The sequence below is a fragment of the Gouania willdenowi genome, unplaced genomic scaffold (assembly GCF_900634775.1).
Source record: "Gouania willdenowi unplaced genomic scaffold, fGouWil2.1 scaffold_14_arrow_ctg1, whole genome shotgun sequence".
NCBI lineage: Eukaryota > Metazoa > Chordata > Actinopteri > Blenniiformes > Gobiesocidae > Gouania > Gouania willdenowi.
In genome coordinates this window covers 300,364-318,014 of record NW_021144899.1, presented here as the reverse complement: position 1 = coordinate 318,014, position 17,651 = coordinate 300,364, and the positions used below count along the sequence as shown (strand labels likewise).

General features: G+C 32.5%; 1 protein-coding gene across 1 annotated transcript in view; it reads right to left on the bottom strand.

Moving 5' to 3' along the window:
- The window catches only part of LOC114458623 (forkhead box protein J1-B-like), a 137,289-nt gene that overhangs the window by 119,291 nt on the left and 347 nt on the right, over window positions 1-17,651 (bottom strand). Inside the window, exons 2-3 of the mRNA XM_028441052.1 lie at window positions 16,658-16,862; window positions 16,437-16,538 (exon numbers count right to left, since the gene is read on the bottom strand). Coding sequence (XP_028296853.1) covers window positions 16,437-16,538; window positions 16,658-16,846 — 291 coding nt within the window. The 5' untranslated portion in view covers window positions 16,847-16,862. The remainder of the gene's footprint in view (window positions 1-16,436; window positions 16,539-16,657; window positions 16,863-17,651) is intronic.

Here is a 17,651-nt window from a genome sequence, read left to right as displayed (position 1 = left end):
ATTTCTGTATATTTCAGTGATTTCAATGCTTTCAATGTGTTGCAAAGGTTACTTGATGCACATGATTTTATGATGGCATTGTGTAATGCCTGCAATATTTATGTATGCACAGGCATTTTATTTTCATATAATCTGTTCAGATCAGTGTTTAAATTGACACAATACGAAAGATTATGTTTTCATATTTTTGTGCACTTCATTTTATGATGGCAGTGTGTAACACTGCATTTTCTTTTTTTCAGTGAAAATGTGCAAAAACACTAATAATAAATAATGAATAGGATGTTGTGAAGCAAATAGTTTTGAACTGATTTGTCCTCTGAATGATCAATATCTTCTGATGAACATATACAGCAACTTGATTTTTCTTCTTTATGTTTAACTTTGATAATAACTGGGTGTGGGGGGGGGGTGGGGGGGACTAAACATGAAACAGCAGTATGCAGACTAATTTAAAAAGTATTTGTATTTCCATTTGTGGGGTGGTTTTGTGGAATGATTTTGATGACACAATTAAACTAAGTAGAAATATAATACTTTAAAAAGAAATTACAAAAAATCTATCTTTAAAAAGTACAGCAATGAAGGCGAATGTAAATCTGACAGATGTTGATAGGGCCTGTTCATTTGTTTGTTTTTTGTTGTGTCTTTCTCAATAGCTCGATCGGAGTATTTATTTATATTTTTAATTTAGTTTATTTCATTAGATTTTGCGTTAGTTAATGGTGAAGAATGGGGGTAGGACTTGACTAGCCTATGGCTTCTTCCTTTCCCTTGTCGAACAAATCAAACGTGTATTATGATTGGTATATTTGCTTTTGTTTTCATCCATTTTCGTTTTGTGTTCGTTCAAAATGAATAAATACATTTCTGCTTAATATTGGTTTTCTTTTTCAAATTATTATTAATTTTGTTTCCTCACAGGAGTTGAAAACCAACATTGTCTTAACAAAAAATGCTAAAAATATTTATTTATTTATTTTTTATACTGAAATAATAATAAATTACGTGAAAAAAAAAAAATTTGGCGGGGTGGGGGATGGAATTTGTAAAAAAAAAAAAAAATAATAATAATATTTTGTAGTGCCCTGTGCAAGTCCTTAATGATCTAAAACATGTTTTATAAAGCATTAGTAAGGGATTATAATCTTCAGTTCCAACTTTATAATAACATCCAAATAATAATAATAATAATAATAATAGATACTTCATAAAACATTTATAAACCATTAACTAATATCTGATCCAAGTGTCTCTGTAATGTTTATAGATGTTTTATAAACCATAATCAAGGTTTTCTTTACACTTTATAAAGTAAATAAAATGTTATAATCGGTGCATCAATAAATTGTTAATATAACATCAATTATAGCATTACAAATCATTAAAAAACATTATTAACTATATTTCATTGTTTGTTAACAGAAATTAACTATTAACTAAATGTTAATTAACTATTTATTTACCATTATTTACTGTTTATAGATGATGGTTATTCCCAATATAACAATTAAAAACATATTCTAATTGAGTTTTATTGTCAGAGTTTTCTTGGAAACTGTAAAACTAACAACACATTGGTTTTGATGATTGTTTTAATTGACTTTAACATTTTAAAACACAGCATGGTATAACAATGAACCCACAGTTGTAGAACTCCATCACTTCAGTACATCTGGCCAATGCTTCATTAAGAAACTCAATAAATATATAATAAATCCATTTGTTCACAAATATATTAAATAGGTGAACTGGAGAAGGTGAGTGTAGAACAATAAGATGTTACTGGAAGCTTTGTCTCCTCTTCATCACTCTTTGGCATCAGTGACTCCTCCTCCTGTGATGGAGAAGGTGGCTTTGTTTTCTGGCATGTTGGGACTTTTCACAAACAGAGAGAGAATCATTTAGGAAAAATTATATTAGAGTTTCACTTTGGAAAACTTAGTCTTGGTCCATTTACAGGTGCTGGTCATATAATTAGAATATCATGAAAAGGTTGATTTATTTCAGTAATTATATTCAAAAAGTGAAAGTTGTATTTTGTATACATTCATTTTACACAGGCTGACATATTTCAAGTGTTTATTTCTTTTAATGTTGATGATAATAACTGACAACTAATGAAAAGCTCAAATATAGTATCTCAGAAATGTAGAATATTGTGGAGAGATTCAATATTGAAGACACCTGGTGCTCCATTCTAATCAGCTAATTCACTCAAAACACCTGCAAAGACCTTTAAATGGTCTCCAGTCTAGTTCTGTACGCTACACAATCATGGAGAAGACTGCTGACCTGACAGTTGTCTAAAAGACAACCATTGACACTTTGCACAAGGAGGACAAGACACAAAAGGTCATTGTTAAAGAGGATGGCTGTTCACAGAGCTCTGTGTCTAAGCACATTAATAGAGGTGAAGGGAAGGAAAAGATGTGTTAGAAAAAAGTGTACAAGCAATAGTGATAACCACGCCCTGGAGAGGATTGTGTAACAAAACCCATTCAAAAATGTGGGGGAGATTCACAAAAAGTGGACTGTAGCTGGAGTCAGAGCTTCAAGAACCACCACGTACAGACGTATGCAAGACATGGGTTTCATCTGTCGCATTCTTTGTGTCAAGTCACTCTTGAACAAGAGACGGCGTCAGAAGCGTCTCGTCTGGGCTAAAGACAAAAAGGACTGGACTGCTGCTGAGTGGTCCAAAGTTATGTTCTCTGATGAAAGTACATTTTGCATGTCCTTTGGAAATCAAGGTCCCAGAGTCTGGAGGAAGAGAGAAGAGGCACAGAATCCATGTTGGTTAAGGGGAGCAGGTGGTGAGTGTACAGTATACAATCCAGAGGACTTTAAGCAACATGGGGGTTTATATCAAGTCATACAAACCTCAACAGCACACTTTTCAGAAAAGGGAAACATCCAAATGAGAAGTGTGACTTCTGTGGTGAAGAAGAAACCATAAACCAGGGGTGTCAAACACATTTTGGCTCAGGGAACAAATCCAGTGCAGTTTGAGCTCAAGTGGGCCACAGATTAATTGGAAAAAAAGTGCAATTTTAACACTAATGTGCCGTAGTTTTCACTTCCATGTATAACTGATAATAATAGTTTGAAAGGTGCTGAAAATATCCAAGCAACAAGTGACGGATATCAGTCCCTGCAAGATCAACACTTCAAAAATCCTTGGTTTTGTGACCATTAAAATATATATATATATATATATATATATATATATATATATATATATATATATATATATATATATATATATATATAATTTAGAAGAGTTTTGTTGGTAAATGCTGGAATTCAAAAACATTGAGTTATTTCCACAATTTACAATAAAATAAGACTGTGATATTTTCACAAAACAGCCATGTTTGCACCTGCAATTATTGTGTCACTTGAATAACTTGAAGGGACAAAAATAGCGACAACTAAAATATCTTATTTATATATAGAGACAATATGGATATAGTCAACAAAGAAATTTATGAAAAATAACACTGGATAATGGATTAAGGACATATTACAATGGGATTCTAGAGACAATTATTTGCAGTACTTACAAACAATCAAAAGTAATAAATATAATCTAGTTTGTATGTATGTATTTATTTACTGATGAATTTATTTTTAATATTAATTATTTCATGATTTAATTTATCAAATAAAGGTCTTTCCTGCTTCTTAGTTCACATTCCTTACCAGTGATGGCGGAAATGCACCTACAGTTGTTTGCTAACCGCCAATAAACCAAAGAAGAAGAAGAAGAAGAAGAAGAAGAAGAAGAAGAAGAAGAAGTCTGAAGTGAGCTGCTGTGACCAGCAGAGGGCGCTCTATCACTGGCTGCTCGGTCACATGACCGTCAGGAGGAAAGACAACAGGAAGTGTTTTCCTCCATCATGGTGTGAATGTTTTTTTTTTTTTAATTATTATTGAACAATTTCAAAATTACAAACACTCGATAAAATCTCAGCTTGTTACAGCTTCAGAAGCAAGAACAGAATGAAAACAAACATTTCAGTAAAAGTGGGAACAAGGCAAGAAGCTTAAAATTAAAAATGATAAAATACAATAGTAATCAGAGCTTAGACACAGAGGAGATCATGGCCAAACTCAGCAGCATATGGGCAGTCAGTAAACAAATGCACATAAACACATCCACATACAAACATATACGTACCTACATCTTGAACACACACACACGCTCCCCAAGTCAAAACAACAGTTTTTTTGCAAAGTCAGAATAAAGCTTCTGTACAAATGTACTATTCTGAAGTTTCTCCAGGGCTGTAAAAAAACAGTTTGAACTCGTTGGTAAATCCAGAAAATGAGGGCTTGTGTTTTCTCCACTTTGCACAATGAATATGGTTTTTCCCCAGTAGTTAAATAATATTGACAATATCTGAAATGGAAGAATCTAAATTTTCCATGTAGTAAACAATATGTTGTATTTCAAAGTTTGGAAAATCAGTTATTTTTAGTGAAATCCAATTATTAATATTTGACCAAAAAGATTGAGAGACAGGACACATAAAAAATAAATGTTCTAAAGTTTCATCTACATTATGACAGAAGGAGCATAACTCTACCTCAAAATTAAATCTTTTTTTAAGAAAATTTGACACAGGATATATATTATTTAGGATTTTGAAATGTGTTTCTTTAACTTTAGGTAAAATAAGCCACTTAGTATATTTAGAATAGGCTTTTTTTTAAGGTAGTGGGGTTCCTCAGGTTAGGGCTCTGCTGTAACCCCCTGCAATACCCATGGAATATTTTACATTTTAGAACGTAACTAAACAACTTATTGTTACATTTTTTTCCCAACAAATTATATTCTCCAATTAAAAGATTTGGTAACATAGGTAATGATTTGTTGTATATTAGATAGTTGTGTATCAACTGGACTAATGATAAAAGAATTGATTTACATGTTTTGTTAAATTCTCTTTGAGAGCAATTTAAATCATATTTTCCTATGAAATCTGCATAACTCAAAAATGAACCATTATTATCCATCAAGTCGGTCACAAAAACTATGTCTAGTTCAAACCAATTATTGATAAAAACTGATTTCCTGCTAATAGTAATTACTCTGTTGTTCCATATAGTCAAATTGTGAGGGGAAAAGTTGTGGGAAAATACCATCTTCAAAAAAATAAGAGCTTGTTTATGGAAATCGGACAACTTTGTTGGAATTCTGTTCACGTCAAAGTCACACTTCAAAACAAAATCCAAGCCTCCTATTTGCTTAAATAAAGATCTTGGAATGTGAAACCACATAGAGTTTGGTTGGGAAAGACAAGATTTGATCCAGTTCAGTCTGAAGGTGCCAATCATAGACTAAAATCTGGGGCTTTAATACCACCACTATCATACTCCTTAACAAGTTGTGACCTTCTAATGTAGTGTGTTTTATTCCTCCATAAGAACTGATAAATAACAGAGTTAGCTTTATTAATGTTTCATGAGGAAATATATAATGAATGACAGGGATAAATCAATTTGGAAATACCTTCTGCTTTAGATAGAGTGATTCTACCAAAGATAGTTAGGTCTCTGGTTAGCCAATGGCTTAATGATCTCTTCACATCTACTATACGATTTGTAATGTTAGTGTCTTCCCTTTTTACTATATTTTTAGAAATCAACAATCCTAAATACTTGACTTCCGTCTCAACTCTAATTGAGGAAATAGAGGAATCAGAGCAAGTGTGGATAGGGAGTAATTCACATTTTTTGATATTAAGAGACAATCCTGAAGCTTTAGAGAATAATGAAATAATACTGAGCGTTTTATCCACTATTGATTTATTCTTTAAAAAGAAACAGTTGTCATCTGCAAATTGGCTTATCTTAAACTCTTTGTTAAAAATTGTAATTCCCTGTATATCACTGGAGTTATTGATCAGAACTGATAATAACTGTTGCTAGGATGAACAGTTTTGGGGAGATGGGGGAACCCTGTCGAATTCAACGTAACACCTCGAATCTAGGAGTCACACCAGGATTCAGAGAGACTGAACTAGTGATGTCAGTATATAGCATCTCTACAATGTTACAGAACTGTTCTCCAAAGCCCAAGAAGTGAAGTGTTTTCAGTAAAAAGGGATGTTCAACAGTGTCAAATGTCTTGAAAAAGTCTATAAATAACACCAGACTGTCTGTTTCAATATAATCTCTATAATCTAACATATCAAGAATCAGCCTTGTATGGTTATGAATATTTCTGCCTTTTACAAAGGCTGATTGGCATTCATCAACTATATTGTTTAAACCCATATCTAATCTCTTAGAGTACACGTGCTAACAATTTATAGTCATTACATAAAAGAGTAATCGGCCTCCAATTGTCAAGTGATAATTTATTCTTATTGGGTTTTGGGATTAAGGTGATTATTCCATGTTTCATAGTAGAAGACAGGTGTCCAGTTGAAATACATTCTTGAAAGGCCTTAAAGAGCATTTCTCTGATATCGTTCCAGAAAAAGGAATAAAATTCCACAGTTAAACCATCAATACCTGGTGACTTTCCTTTTGGCATTTGCTTCATTGCTATATCTAACTCTTCAATTGTAAGATCATCCTCCATATGCTGCATAAAGTCTGCGTCAATTGTTTTTCTTTTCTCCCTAATTTCCTCAAAAAACTATTTGCAATCATCCCCAGCAAATTTGGATCCATACAGATCACTATAAAATGTTCTTATTTCCTCATTTACCTGTTGTTGATTATCAATACTTATCTTGTTAACAAGTAGCTTATGAATTTTCTTTTTTATTTGTCTTTGCTTTTCCAGACTAAAGAAATGAGATGAATTTTTTTCACCTTCAATCCAACGAGCTCTAGAGCAAACAAATGCTCCTTTGGCTTCATCCAAGTATAGATGATCAAGTTGGTTATGCAAGTTATTTAATATAACTTGTTCATCTAAAGATAACTCCAGTTTATGACATAGTTTATTGATATCATTTATAATGTCCTGTTGTTTTTGTTTCTTAGCTTTAGAAATGTATTTACTTCTGCTAATGGCTGTTTCTCTAATTTGGAATTTAAACCACTCCCATTTACTTTAAGGTGTCATTTCTAATTTAGTAATTTTCTTTACCAAATTTTTAGTTTCGCTACAAAATTCCTCACTTTCAAGAAGGCTACTATTAAATTTCCATAAAGGGTTAGGTATATATTGAAGCCCATCAGGCTGGAGACATATTGTAATTGCACAGTGATCTGTCAGGGGTGAAGCTGTTATCTCACATTTATGCACATTATTAATTAGGTTTGTAGAAATTAACCAAAAATCTATCCTTGAATGTTGACCGTTGTTAGCAGAATTAACCCAAGTATATTGCAAAGTATTGGAGTTTCTCATTCTCCAAATGTCAATTAGGTTTTCCTTGGAAATAAAATCAACAATGATTTCCTCATAATTATGATATTGTCCCTTTGGAGGAAGCCGGTCCATCCAGAGGTCAGGAGCCAGGTTATAGTCTCCCCCAACGATGACTTTGTCAGTGGTGTAAGTCAGTTTCCATTCCTCCAACAACTTACTTTTTTGTTCTGAGCTTTTTTGTTATAGCCATACACACATAAAAGAATGTAATTTTCATCGTTAAATTCCACGGCTGACATTATCCAATGCCCATCATTGTCACTCGTATGGTTAATAATCTTCCCAGAAAAGTTATTGAGAAGGATCATAACTCCTGCTGAGTGTGATGTTCCGTGACTGAAGAGGGCAGTGTCCCCCCATTGTTGCTTCCTAAACTTAATATCATCCTCTGATGAATGAGTCTCTTGTAAGAAAATTAAATTGCACTTCTGCTCTTTACAAAAAGAAAAATTGTCTTACGTTTCACAGTATTCCTGAACCCCCTGGCGTTTAACGACATAAAAGATAACATTCACAATATAGAATAAATGCGCAAGGAACGTGATGTGCAGGGGTGAGATACACATATATCCATAATACAAATCAATAATAACGTTTTTGCAACAACCTTAAACATATCAAACCTTTAAAACGTCAGTGCAAAACAGTCAGAGTACCTGTACTGGAGCAATGAAAGCCCCACAAAGATAATCATTTAGGGTCCACACGCTGGTTGTCAATCAGAGCATACCCTTCCTTTAGGAATGTTCGTTTCCCTTTCTTCCTGGCCTCCACAACCAGGGGCCACAGTTTGGAGCGAGCCTCCCGTTCCTCTTTTGAAAAATCCTCTCTGAAACCAATGTGCATCTCGCTGCACACTCGTGCCTCTCTGGACTTTTTCCACACTTCATCCCACACCATTTTCAACCAGAACTGGATGATAATTTGCCTCGGCGTGCTCGGTGAAGTAGCGGTGTTTCTCTTCCCCAGGCGGTGCACAACATCCACAGTGTCTCTCAGACGATCCACAACCATTGGAACAATTCTGGTGAGAATCATGATGACAGCCTCTCTCGTGTCTTCACCTTCCTTCTCCTGGAGACCGGTCAGCCGGAGATTCCACCTCCTTTTGTACCGAGCCTGTTCCTTACTTGCATTATTAAGCTTGACATTTTCCATATGAAGCTCTTCAACTTTTTTCTGAAGCTGAACAATTTCTTTTCTGTTCTCACTTGCAGCCACCGCATTCACTTCAATACGTCTGTCAAAGCTTTTCATCAGTTCAGTCTGATCATCCACTTTCCCAGTCAGCACCTGAATTGCGTGGAGAAGAGTAGCGTTGAAATTTTCCTCTTCCTTTTTGTCGCCACTTGCCTTCAACTTCTTGGGTTTAGGGCTTTTGATTCAATGTCTTCCACCTCACTGTCCGACACGGATAGAACAGCAACAGGTTGAACACACACACTGTAGTCGTGGTCTGACATTTCGGTACGCTCAATATATGACTAACAAAGTCAAAAGGCTTTGAAAATGTTCCTTTTTGGTAGGCTTTGGGTTATTGCACCACAAAGTTCACAATTCCAGGAATACACAATGTATTTCTTGTGAGCCTGCAAATAAGTGTCCTCTCACTCCGCCATCTTGGATCCTCTCCATGATGGTGTGAATGTGTTTGCATTGGTTTTGTTCTTTGTTTGTAAGGAAACGACGTTTTGGACTTAACACATTATGCATTTGTGTTTAACTGTGAGCGTGTGTTTCAATGTTTCATGTAATGTATTAATAAGGGTAGTTTGCTATGGTTTAAAGCTAAGTTGGTGTCAGTCTGACATTGTTGGGCTGCAGTTTGACTATTGGTGGAACATACATTTGAACATAAAGTCCTTCAGTGGAAACCAGTTATCTGCTTCTGCTTCTGCTTAGTTGTTAATGTAAAAACACTAGTTTTAAAATGGTGTGACTTCAGGACCCAGTGACCACCTTCTTAAAACTACACTCAAATATATTTAATTTAAAGATGGATTATTCTGAACCTGAAACATTTCCCTTCTTTTAATTCAACAAAAATAAATTTAAAAAACAGATTTTCACTAACTATTAGGTTTGTAGGGGGACAATATTTAATCAATATTTTTGTGTGTTTCTGCAATATTTCAGTGATTACAATGCTTTCAATGTGTTCAATGGTTACTTGATGCACATGATTTAATGATGGCAGTGTGTAATGCCTGCAATATTTATGTATGCACAGGCATTTTATTTTCATATAATCTGTTCAGATCAGTGTTTAAACTGATACAATAGGATACATTATTTTTTATATTTTTTTGCATTATCAGTAACTCAGGGTGTTTTATCCTTAATGTTCTCACTTACAGTTGTTCCAATGCCGTCATTATGTTGTCATGGTTACTTTGAGACTTCTACACAGTAGTTTCAGTGAAAAGAAACTTGTTGCACTTTATTTTATGATGGCAGTGTGTAACACTGTATTTTGTCCTCTGAATGATCAATATCTTCTGATGAACATATACAGCAACTTGATTTTTCATCTTTACGTTTAATTTTGATATTAACTGGGTAGAGTATCTCAATATATTACAATATTATTGTATCGTGACATGTATCGTATTGTAACATCATTGCCAATACTCACCCCTACTAACTATATGCAATTAATATGATTTAAACAAAACTTTTTAGAATTTTTTTTGAGTTACTGCACATCAGAAAAGTAAATACTAAATAAATCGTAACATTGTTTACTGAAATTGTACCAAATCCTAATAATAAAAATGTTTTTAGAACTAATATTCATAAATGCAGTGATGACTGCTGGATGCAAATTTCTCAAATATTTTGTTTATTCTTTAACTTTAATTGTGCAGCCAAAATATAAACGAATGAATAACTTCTACAGAAGACAAATGAGAAGAAAAATAAAATTATGAATAATGTATTTAATATTAGAAAGGTCCACATTGCTGGCAGTAAGTCAAACTGGTTTCCAGTGAGGGTTGGACTCCACCAGGGCTGCCCTTTGTCACATGCTTTACACATGGTATGGTGTTTTTTCTCCTCCAAACACGACTAGTTGAGTTTTTACCAAAAAGTTGTATTTTGGTTTCATCTGACCATATGACATTCACCCAATCCTCTTCTGGATCATCCAAATGCTCTCTAGCAAACTTCAGACAGGTCTGGACATGTACTGGTTTAAGCAGGAGGACACGTCTGGCACTGCAGGATTTGAATCCCTGGTGGCGTAGTGTGTTACTGATGGTAGCCTTTGTTACTTTGGTCCCAGCTCTCTGCAGGTTATTCACTAGGTCCCCCCGTGTGGTTCTGGGATTTTTGCTCACTGTTCTTGTGATCATTTTGACCCCACAGGGTGAGATCTTGTGTGGAGCCCCAGATTGAGGGAGATTATCAGTGGTCTTGTATGTCTTCCATTTTCTAATAATTGCTCCTACAGTTGATTTCTTCACACCAAGCTGTTTACCTATTACAGATTCAGTCTTCCCAGCCTGGTGCAGGTCTACTATTGTGTTTCTGGTGTCCTTTGACAGCTCTTTGGTGTTGGCCATAGTAGAGTTTGGAGTGTGACTGTCTGAGGTTGTGGACAGGTGTCTTTTATACTGATAACCAGTTCAAACAGGTGCCATTAATACAGGTAACGAGTGGAGGACAGAGGAGCCTCTTAAAGAAGAAGTTACAGGTCTGTGAGAGACACAAATCTGGCTTGTTTGTAGGTGACCAAATATTTATTTTACAGAGGGATTTACCAATAAATTTATTAAAAATCCTACAATGTGATTTTCTTGATTTTTTTTTTTTTTCATTTTGTCTCTCATAGTTGAGGTATATTTATGATGAAAATTACAGGCCTCTCTCATCTTTTTAAGTGGGACAACTTGCACATTTGGTGGCTGAATAAATACTTTTATGGCCCACTGTACATGCAGGAAGAAATGTATGTCAATGCACAGTTTTCAAAAGTTGAAATCTTACAGTATTAATTTTAATTATAAGATGTTTTACATTTAGAAATTAAACAATCAGTTATTTTAGTTAGTTAAAGATGTCATTTACTGGTGATTTAAAGCAATATTATTATTAATATTATTTAGCATTTAGTGGTTTATTGTGTCTGTTTATTTGATTTATTAGGTATGTATGAGATGTTTAATGTGTAATAAGTTTAATTTTTAAAATATAATTATTCGTATTTGTTAATGATTTAGACTTTGTGCATTTTGGATCAAACTGACATTTTAGTGTTAATCTGAATTTCCTAGTAATTTATATCTGATTTGTATCATCGCTTACGTACATGGTTGTTATTGTTAGATTTAGATTAAGTCAAAATCAGATGTTCTGAAATTGTTTGTCCTTGTCCTGTGGGGCTTTAAAAAAAGTTGGATTGACTGAGAATGTATTTTATTAACAGGATTATTGATTATAAAGATATATAATTACAGGATTATTGATTATAAAGATATATAATTACAGGATTATTGATTATAAAGATATATAATTACAGAATTATTGATTATAAAGATATATAATTACAGGATTATTGATTATAAAGATATATAATTACAGGATTATTGATTATAAAGATATATAATTACAGGATTATTGATTATAAAGATATATAATTACAGAATTATTGATTATAAAGATATATAATTACAGGATTATTGATTATAAAGATATATAATTACAGGATTATTTATTATAAAGATATATAATTATAATAATACACACAAAAAGAAACCATGAATAATAATCCATTCCAACACTACATAAGTGTAATATGCCTATGTCTTCACCGTGCCAGGATGGCCGAGTGGTTTTAACGTATCCATAGCTACGGCCTTAATTTTATGACCATTAAAGATGACGTCACAATTGCTTCTTTTTACATCGTGATGTCATCTTCCACAACCAACAACTGTGAAGCTGGAGGAGAAGCTTGAAACATTTTATTTACACATTTATTTTAATCTATAATTAGTGCTAAATTCTCCAGGTGTTCATATAAGGTAACAGATTTAATTTATGTCCATGTACCAGTTTAACACAAGTTCTTAAGGACGTTAAACTCAAAGCTGCTCTGGGTTTTATTGAACATTTTATTTCTTGACACATTTTATTTACAAATTGTGTTCATTATGAGTGCTAAATTCTCCAGGTGTTCAAGGGTAACAGATTTTACTTGTTTTCAAAAACCAGTATTCTACAAGTTCTTAAAAAAAAATAAAGAATATAGAATTTGCTGGTTTAAAAACACTGTCTTATAATTGAAGGAACATTTGTTTTACTTTTTAATTAAAGTACAGTACATTTAGTAGCATGTACTTTTTTACTTTACCATTAGTAAAGTAATAATTATCTAAAACATGTTTAATAAAGCATTAGTAAGGGATTATAATCTTCAGTTCCAACTTCATAATAACATCCTAATAATAATAATAATAATAATTATTATAATAGATACTTCATAAAACATTTATAAACCATTAACTAATATCTTACCCATGTGTCTCTGAAATGTTTATAGATGTTTTATAAACCATAATCAAGGTTTTCTTTACACTTTATAAAGTAAATAAAATGTTATAATAGGTGCATCAATAAACTGTTAATATAACATCAATTATAGCATTACAAATCATTAAAAAACATTATTAACTATCATTTCATTGTTTGTTAACAGAAATTAACTGTTAATTAACTATTTACCATTATTTACCATTTATAGATGATGGTTATTCCCAATTAGAATATAATGAAAAAGTTGATTTATTTCAGTAGTTATATTCAAAAAGTAAAAGATGCATTTTGTATACATTCATTTTACACAGGCTGACATATAGTGTTTATTTCTTTTAATGTTGATGATAATAACTGACAACTAATGAAAACCTCAAATATAGTATCTCAGAAATGTAGAATATTGTGGAGAGATTCAATATTGAAGACACCTGGTGCTCCATTCTAATCAGCTAATTCACTCAAAACACCTGCAAAGACCTTTAAATGGTCTCCAGTCTAGTTCTGTACGCTACACAATCATGGAGAAGACTGCTGACCTGACAGTTCTCTAAAAGACAACCATTGACACTTTGCACAAGGAGGACAAGACACAAAAGGTCATTGTTAAAGAGGATGGCTGTTCACAGAGCTCTGTGTCTAAGCACATTAATAGAGGTGAAGGGAAGGAAAAGATGTAGTAGAGAAAAGTACATTTAGTAGCATGTACTTTTTTACTTTTACTCAAGTAAGGGAGCAACTTCAATACTTTTACTTTTACCAGAGTTATTTTTATTCAAGTATCTATACTTTTACTTGAGTACTGAAGACTAGTATTTTTGCCACCCTTGCAAAAAACACAAATTAGACCATTATGTGAGGTACTCATGCAGTGCCCTATCCTTTCACAGACCTGATCCATAATAAATCTTGCCATGATTACCTTGCATACAGTAAACATAAACTTAAAAAGGAAGAGATGAAATCTTGCAATTGTAACTTAATTTATTTTTACACAAAGGCATCTGTATGAAATAAATGTTATGCCAAAATGAACAATTATTTTTTTAAATTAGATAACACAAATTAATTCAATTCAAAATAATAATAAAAAATCTCCAGTTCTAAGTATAACTACATTTATGAACTCTGAAACTAAGAAAAGAACCAGCATTCAATGCTGTTTTGGTGCCGTGCATTACCTTTAATCTGATTGGTCGACTATGGTGTGATGCATTTGATTGTTGTCTGGTCATTTCATTTTTTGTAGTTTTACAAAGTCTGTTGATCATTTTAAAATAAAAAAAATACTCAGTAACTGTTGGCAGAAAAGTAATAAATTACTTTCTTTTAAACGTACTGTAAGTACAAGTCAAAACACTGATTTAGAAATATACTGAAAAAAGTATCAATAAAAAGCATTTCAATTACAATAACGTGAGTACTTGTAATCAGTTATTTTCACCTCTGATTAAGTATTACTAGCTTTTAAATAAAATATGTTGTTAGAATTTGGACTGCCACATCACTATTATGTATTTAAACCAATATATTCACATGTAAAGTCTTCCTTTCATTGATTATCATTCAGTGTTATTTAATCCCACATTTAAAAAAAACATCAGCTTTAAATATAACTACTACAGTATAGTAGTGGGAGGAGCTTAAGTAGAGTTGTCAATTATGACCAAATTCAATTCAATGCAACTTTATTTATATAGCACAAAATAGAAGAAAGTCATCTCAAAGCACTGAGCAAAATAATTGGGTGGTAAGTGTAAAAATGTAGTATAAAAGTTTTAGCTAACACATTTACATTATTTATATCACTTTTCTCATATTTAGCACATTTTCCTACATTTAACACAACATTTAACCACGTATATAGAGGTAAAATAAAGCATAAAATCTAAATATATAAATCTAAATCTAAATGGTATATGTTATATCTAAATGTTAAATCTATATCTAAATTTTAAATCTAAATGGTATATGTTATATCTAAATGTTAAATCTATATCTAAATTTTAAATCTAAATGGTATATGTTATATCTAAATGTTAAATCTATATCTAAATTTTAAATCTAAATGGTATATGTTATATCTAAATGTTAAATCTATATCTAAATTTTAAATCTAAATGGTATATGTTATATCTAAATGTTAATCTATATCTAAATTTTAAATCTAAATGGTATATGTTATATCTAAATGTTAAATCTATATCTAAATTTTAAATCTAAATGTTATATGTTATATCTAAATGTTAAATCTAAGTCTAAATGTTAAATTTTATATATAAATGTTAAATCTGAATGTTAAATCTAAATGTTAAATCTTCATGTTAAATCTAAATCTAAATGTTAAATCTAAATGTTTAAATCTAAATCTAAATGTTAAACCTAAATTTAAATCTAAATGTGGAACTTAAATGTTTCGTTCATATGCTAATTGACCCCACCCATTGTAACCTCAACCAATGCACAAGCAGACACACAAAACCGTCCCATCCACCTCTTCACCGATATAACATATGCCATTTATATTTAGATTTAATGCTTTTTTTTTACCTCTATATATGTGGTTAAATGTTGTGTTAAATGTAGGAAAATGTGCTAAATATGAGAAAAGTGAGATAAATAATGAAAATGTGTTAACTAAAACTTTTATACTACATTTTTACACTTGGTACCTCATACAAAATATAAAGTCCATAATAAAAAGAAGAAAGAACCCAACAAGATCCACATGAACAAGCATTTAGCGACAGTGGGAAGAAAAAACTCCCTCTTTTTTATAGGAAGAAATCTCCAGCGGAACCAGGTTCAGAGGTGGCAGCCATCCGCTTCTACTGGTTGGGGTTAGTGAACAGAGGGACAAACAGAATAGGATAAAAGGATAGTCCATCCAAGTGTTCCAGACTAGTTGAGCAGCGAAACATTGATGAGTCCATCCAAGTGTTCCAGACTAGTTGAGCAGCGAACCATTGATCAGCCCAAAGTGTCCCAGATTAGTTGTGCCGTGAGCCAAAGATCAGGAACCGTTATCTCCATCATCAAGACACCTGAAACAGAAAAGAGAGCAGAGGGCGAGGAAAAGGCACAGACTGCAGGATTCTCTCAGAATTTAAGCCGATATTTTTAATTCAAAAGATACCAAGAAGTGATCTGAAATGAGTACGTGTTTGAAGGTTGGATGTATTTTTCTGTAATGTTTATTGGAGTCAATAAGTGTAATTTTGTATCTTTCTGTTGTCTTTTTGTGGATTTTTGTTTTTTGTTGCCATTGTAATGTGATTCTGGAGTCATTTTTTGTATTTTTGTACAAATATTAAGTTTTGTTTATTTTGAGTGGAGCCTTTATGTATATTTTTGTGCATTTCTGTTGTCGTTTTGTGTACTTTTTGTATAAATGTTTAGTTTTTTGTTTTTATTTACTATATTTGTTATAAATACACACACGCACACACACAGACCTTTCTTGCATTATAGATAGATAATGAGAAAGATAATAAAGTCTTTCCTCTGGGTTGATTATCCAGAATCCTCCTCTGCCGGGTTCGTCTTTCTGTCGAGGGACCTTCTTGAACCTCTTGTTGAGGGACAAGGTGTGACGAATAGAGTTCTGTAACAAAGACACAATAAAAGCAAAATTTATTACAAAACCATTGAGCAAATATGAGTAAGTGATGATAAATGAAGGGAGATGGATAGTCATAAATAATAAAAGTGGGTGTCACTTACCTGCCAGGTGGGCTCTGCGTGTCTGTAGTAGCAGAAGTTCTCTTTGATCCACTTATAGATGGTGGACAAAGTGACTTTGGGCTGTTCACTGGCCTGCATGGCCATGTAGATGAGAGAGGAGTGGGAATGAGGTGGTTTGGCTTTGGGGTTGGTCTTGTAGTCCACCTCCACCAGAGGGATGGGCTGCATCTGGATGTGAGGGTACCTGGGATGGAGTCAATTACATTTTTCAGTTATAATTACATTTTCAATTACCCATTGTCAATTAACAATTCAATTATGATTACAATGACCAACATTTTTTCAAAGTACATTTCAATTACAATTTTTTTAAACCTCAAAGTCAATTACAATTACATATTCAATTACTAAAGTTCATATCCAATAATCACTGACACTAAACTTCCTCTTGTGTTAGCTTTCTGTTAGCATCTCTTATGATAACTGGTCCTAAACCAGCTGAAAAATACACTAAAAACAAATATATATCATGTAATTTATTACATATCTATTGGTTACCTTGTTAGGCTTCCTAATCAATGAAAATATATGTTTTTTAATATTTTTGGTGTGTGTGTCTGAGCATTTTTGATATCAGTATAACACTCAGTTTCATTTTTGTTTCAAATGATAAAATGTGAGAAAGCTTGAAATGAAACATGTTTTAATAACTGTTAACTACATATGTGTAGAACTGAACATAGAACTCTAACATTTATCCATGCGTTAAATTATAATTGACGTTTTGTGTACTTTTTGTATAAATGTTTAGTTTTTTGTTTTGATTTACTATTTTTGTTATAAATACACACACACACACACACACACACACACACACACAAACCTTTCTTGCATTATAGATTGATAATAAAAAAGATAATAAAGTCTGTGTCCTCAGTCTGTCCTTCATTGTATCATTTTTCAGGGCGAGCTGTGTTGGTTTGATATTATTATCCTTAACTTTCAGTGAAAAAGTAAAAAAAAAGAATTTTCA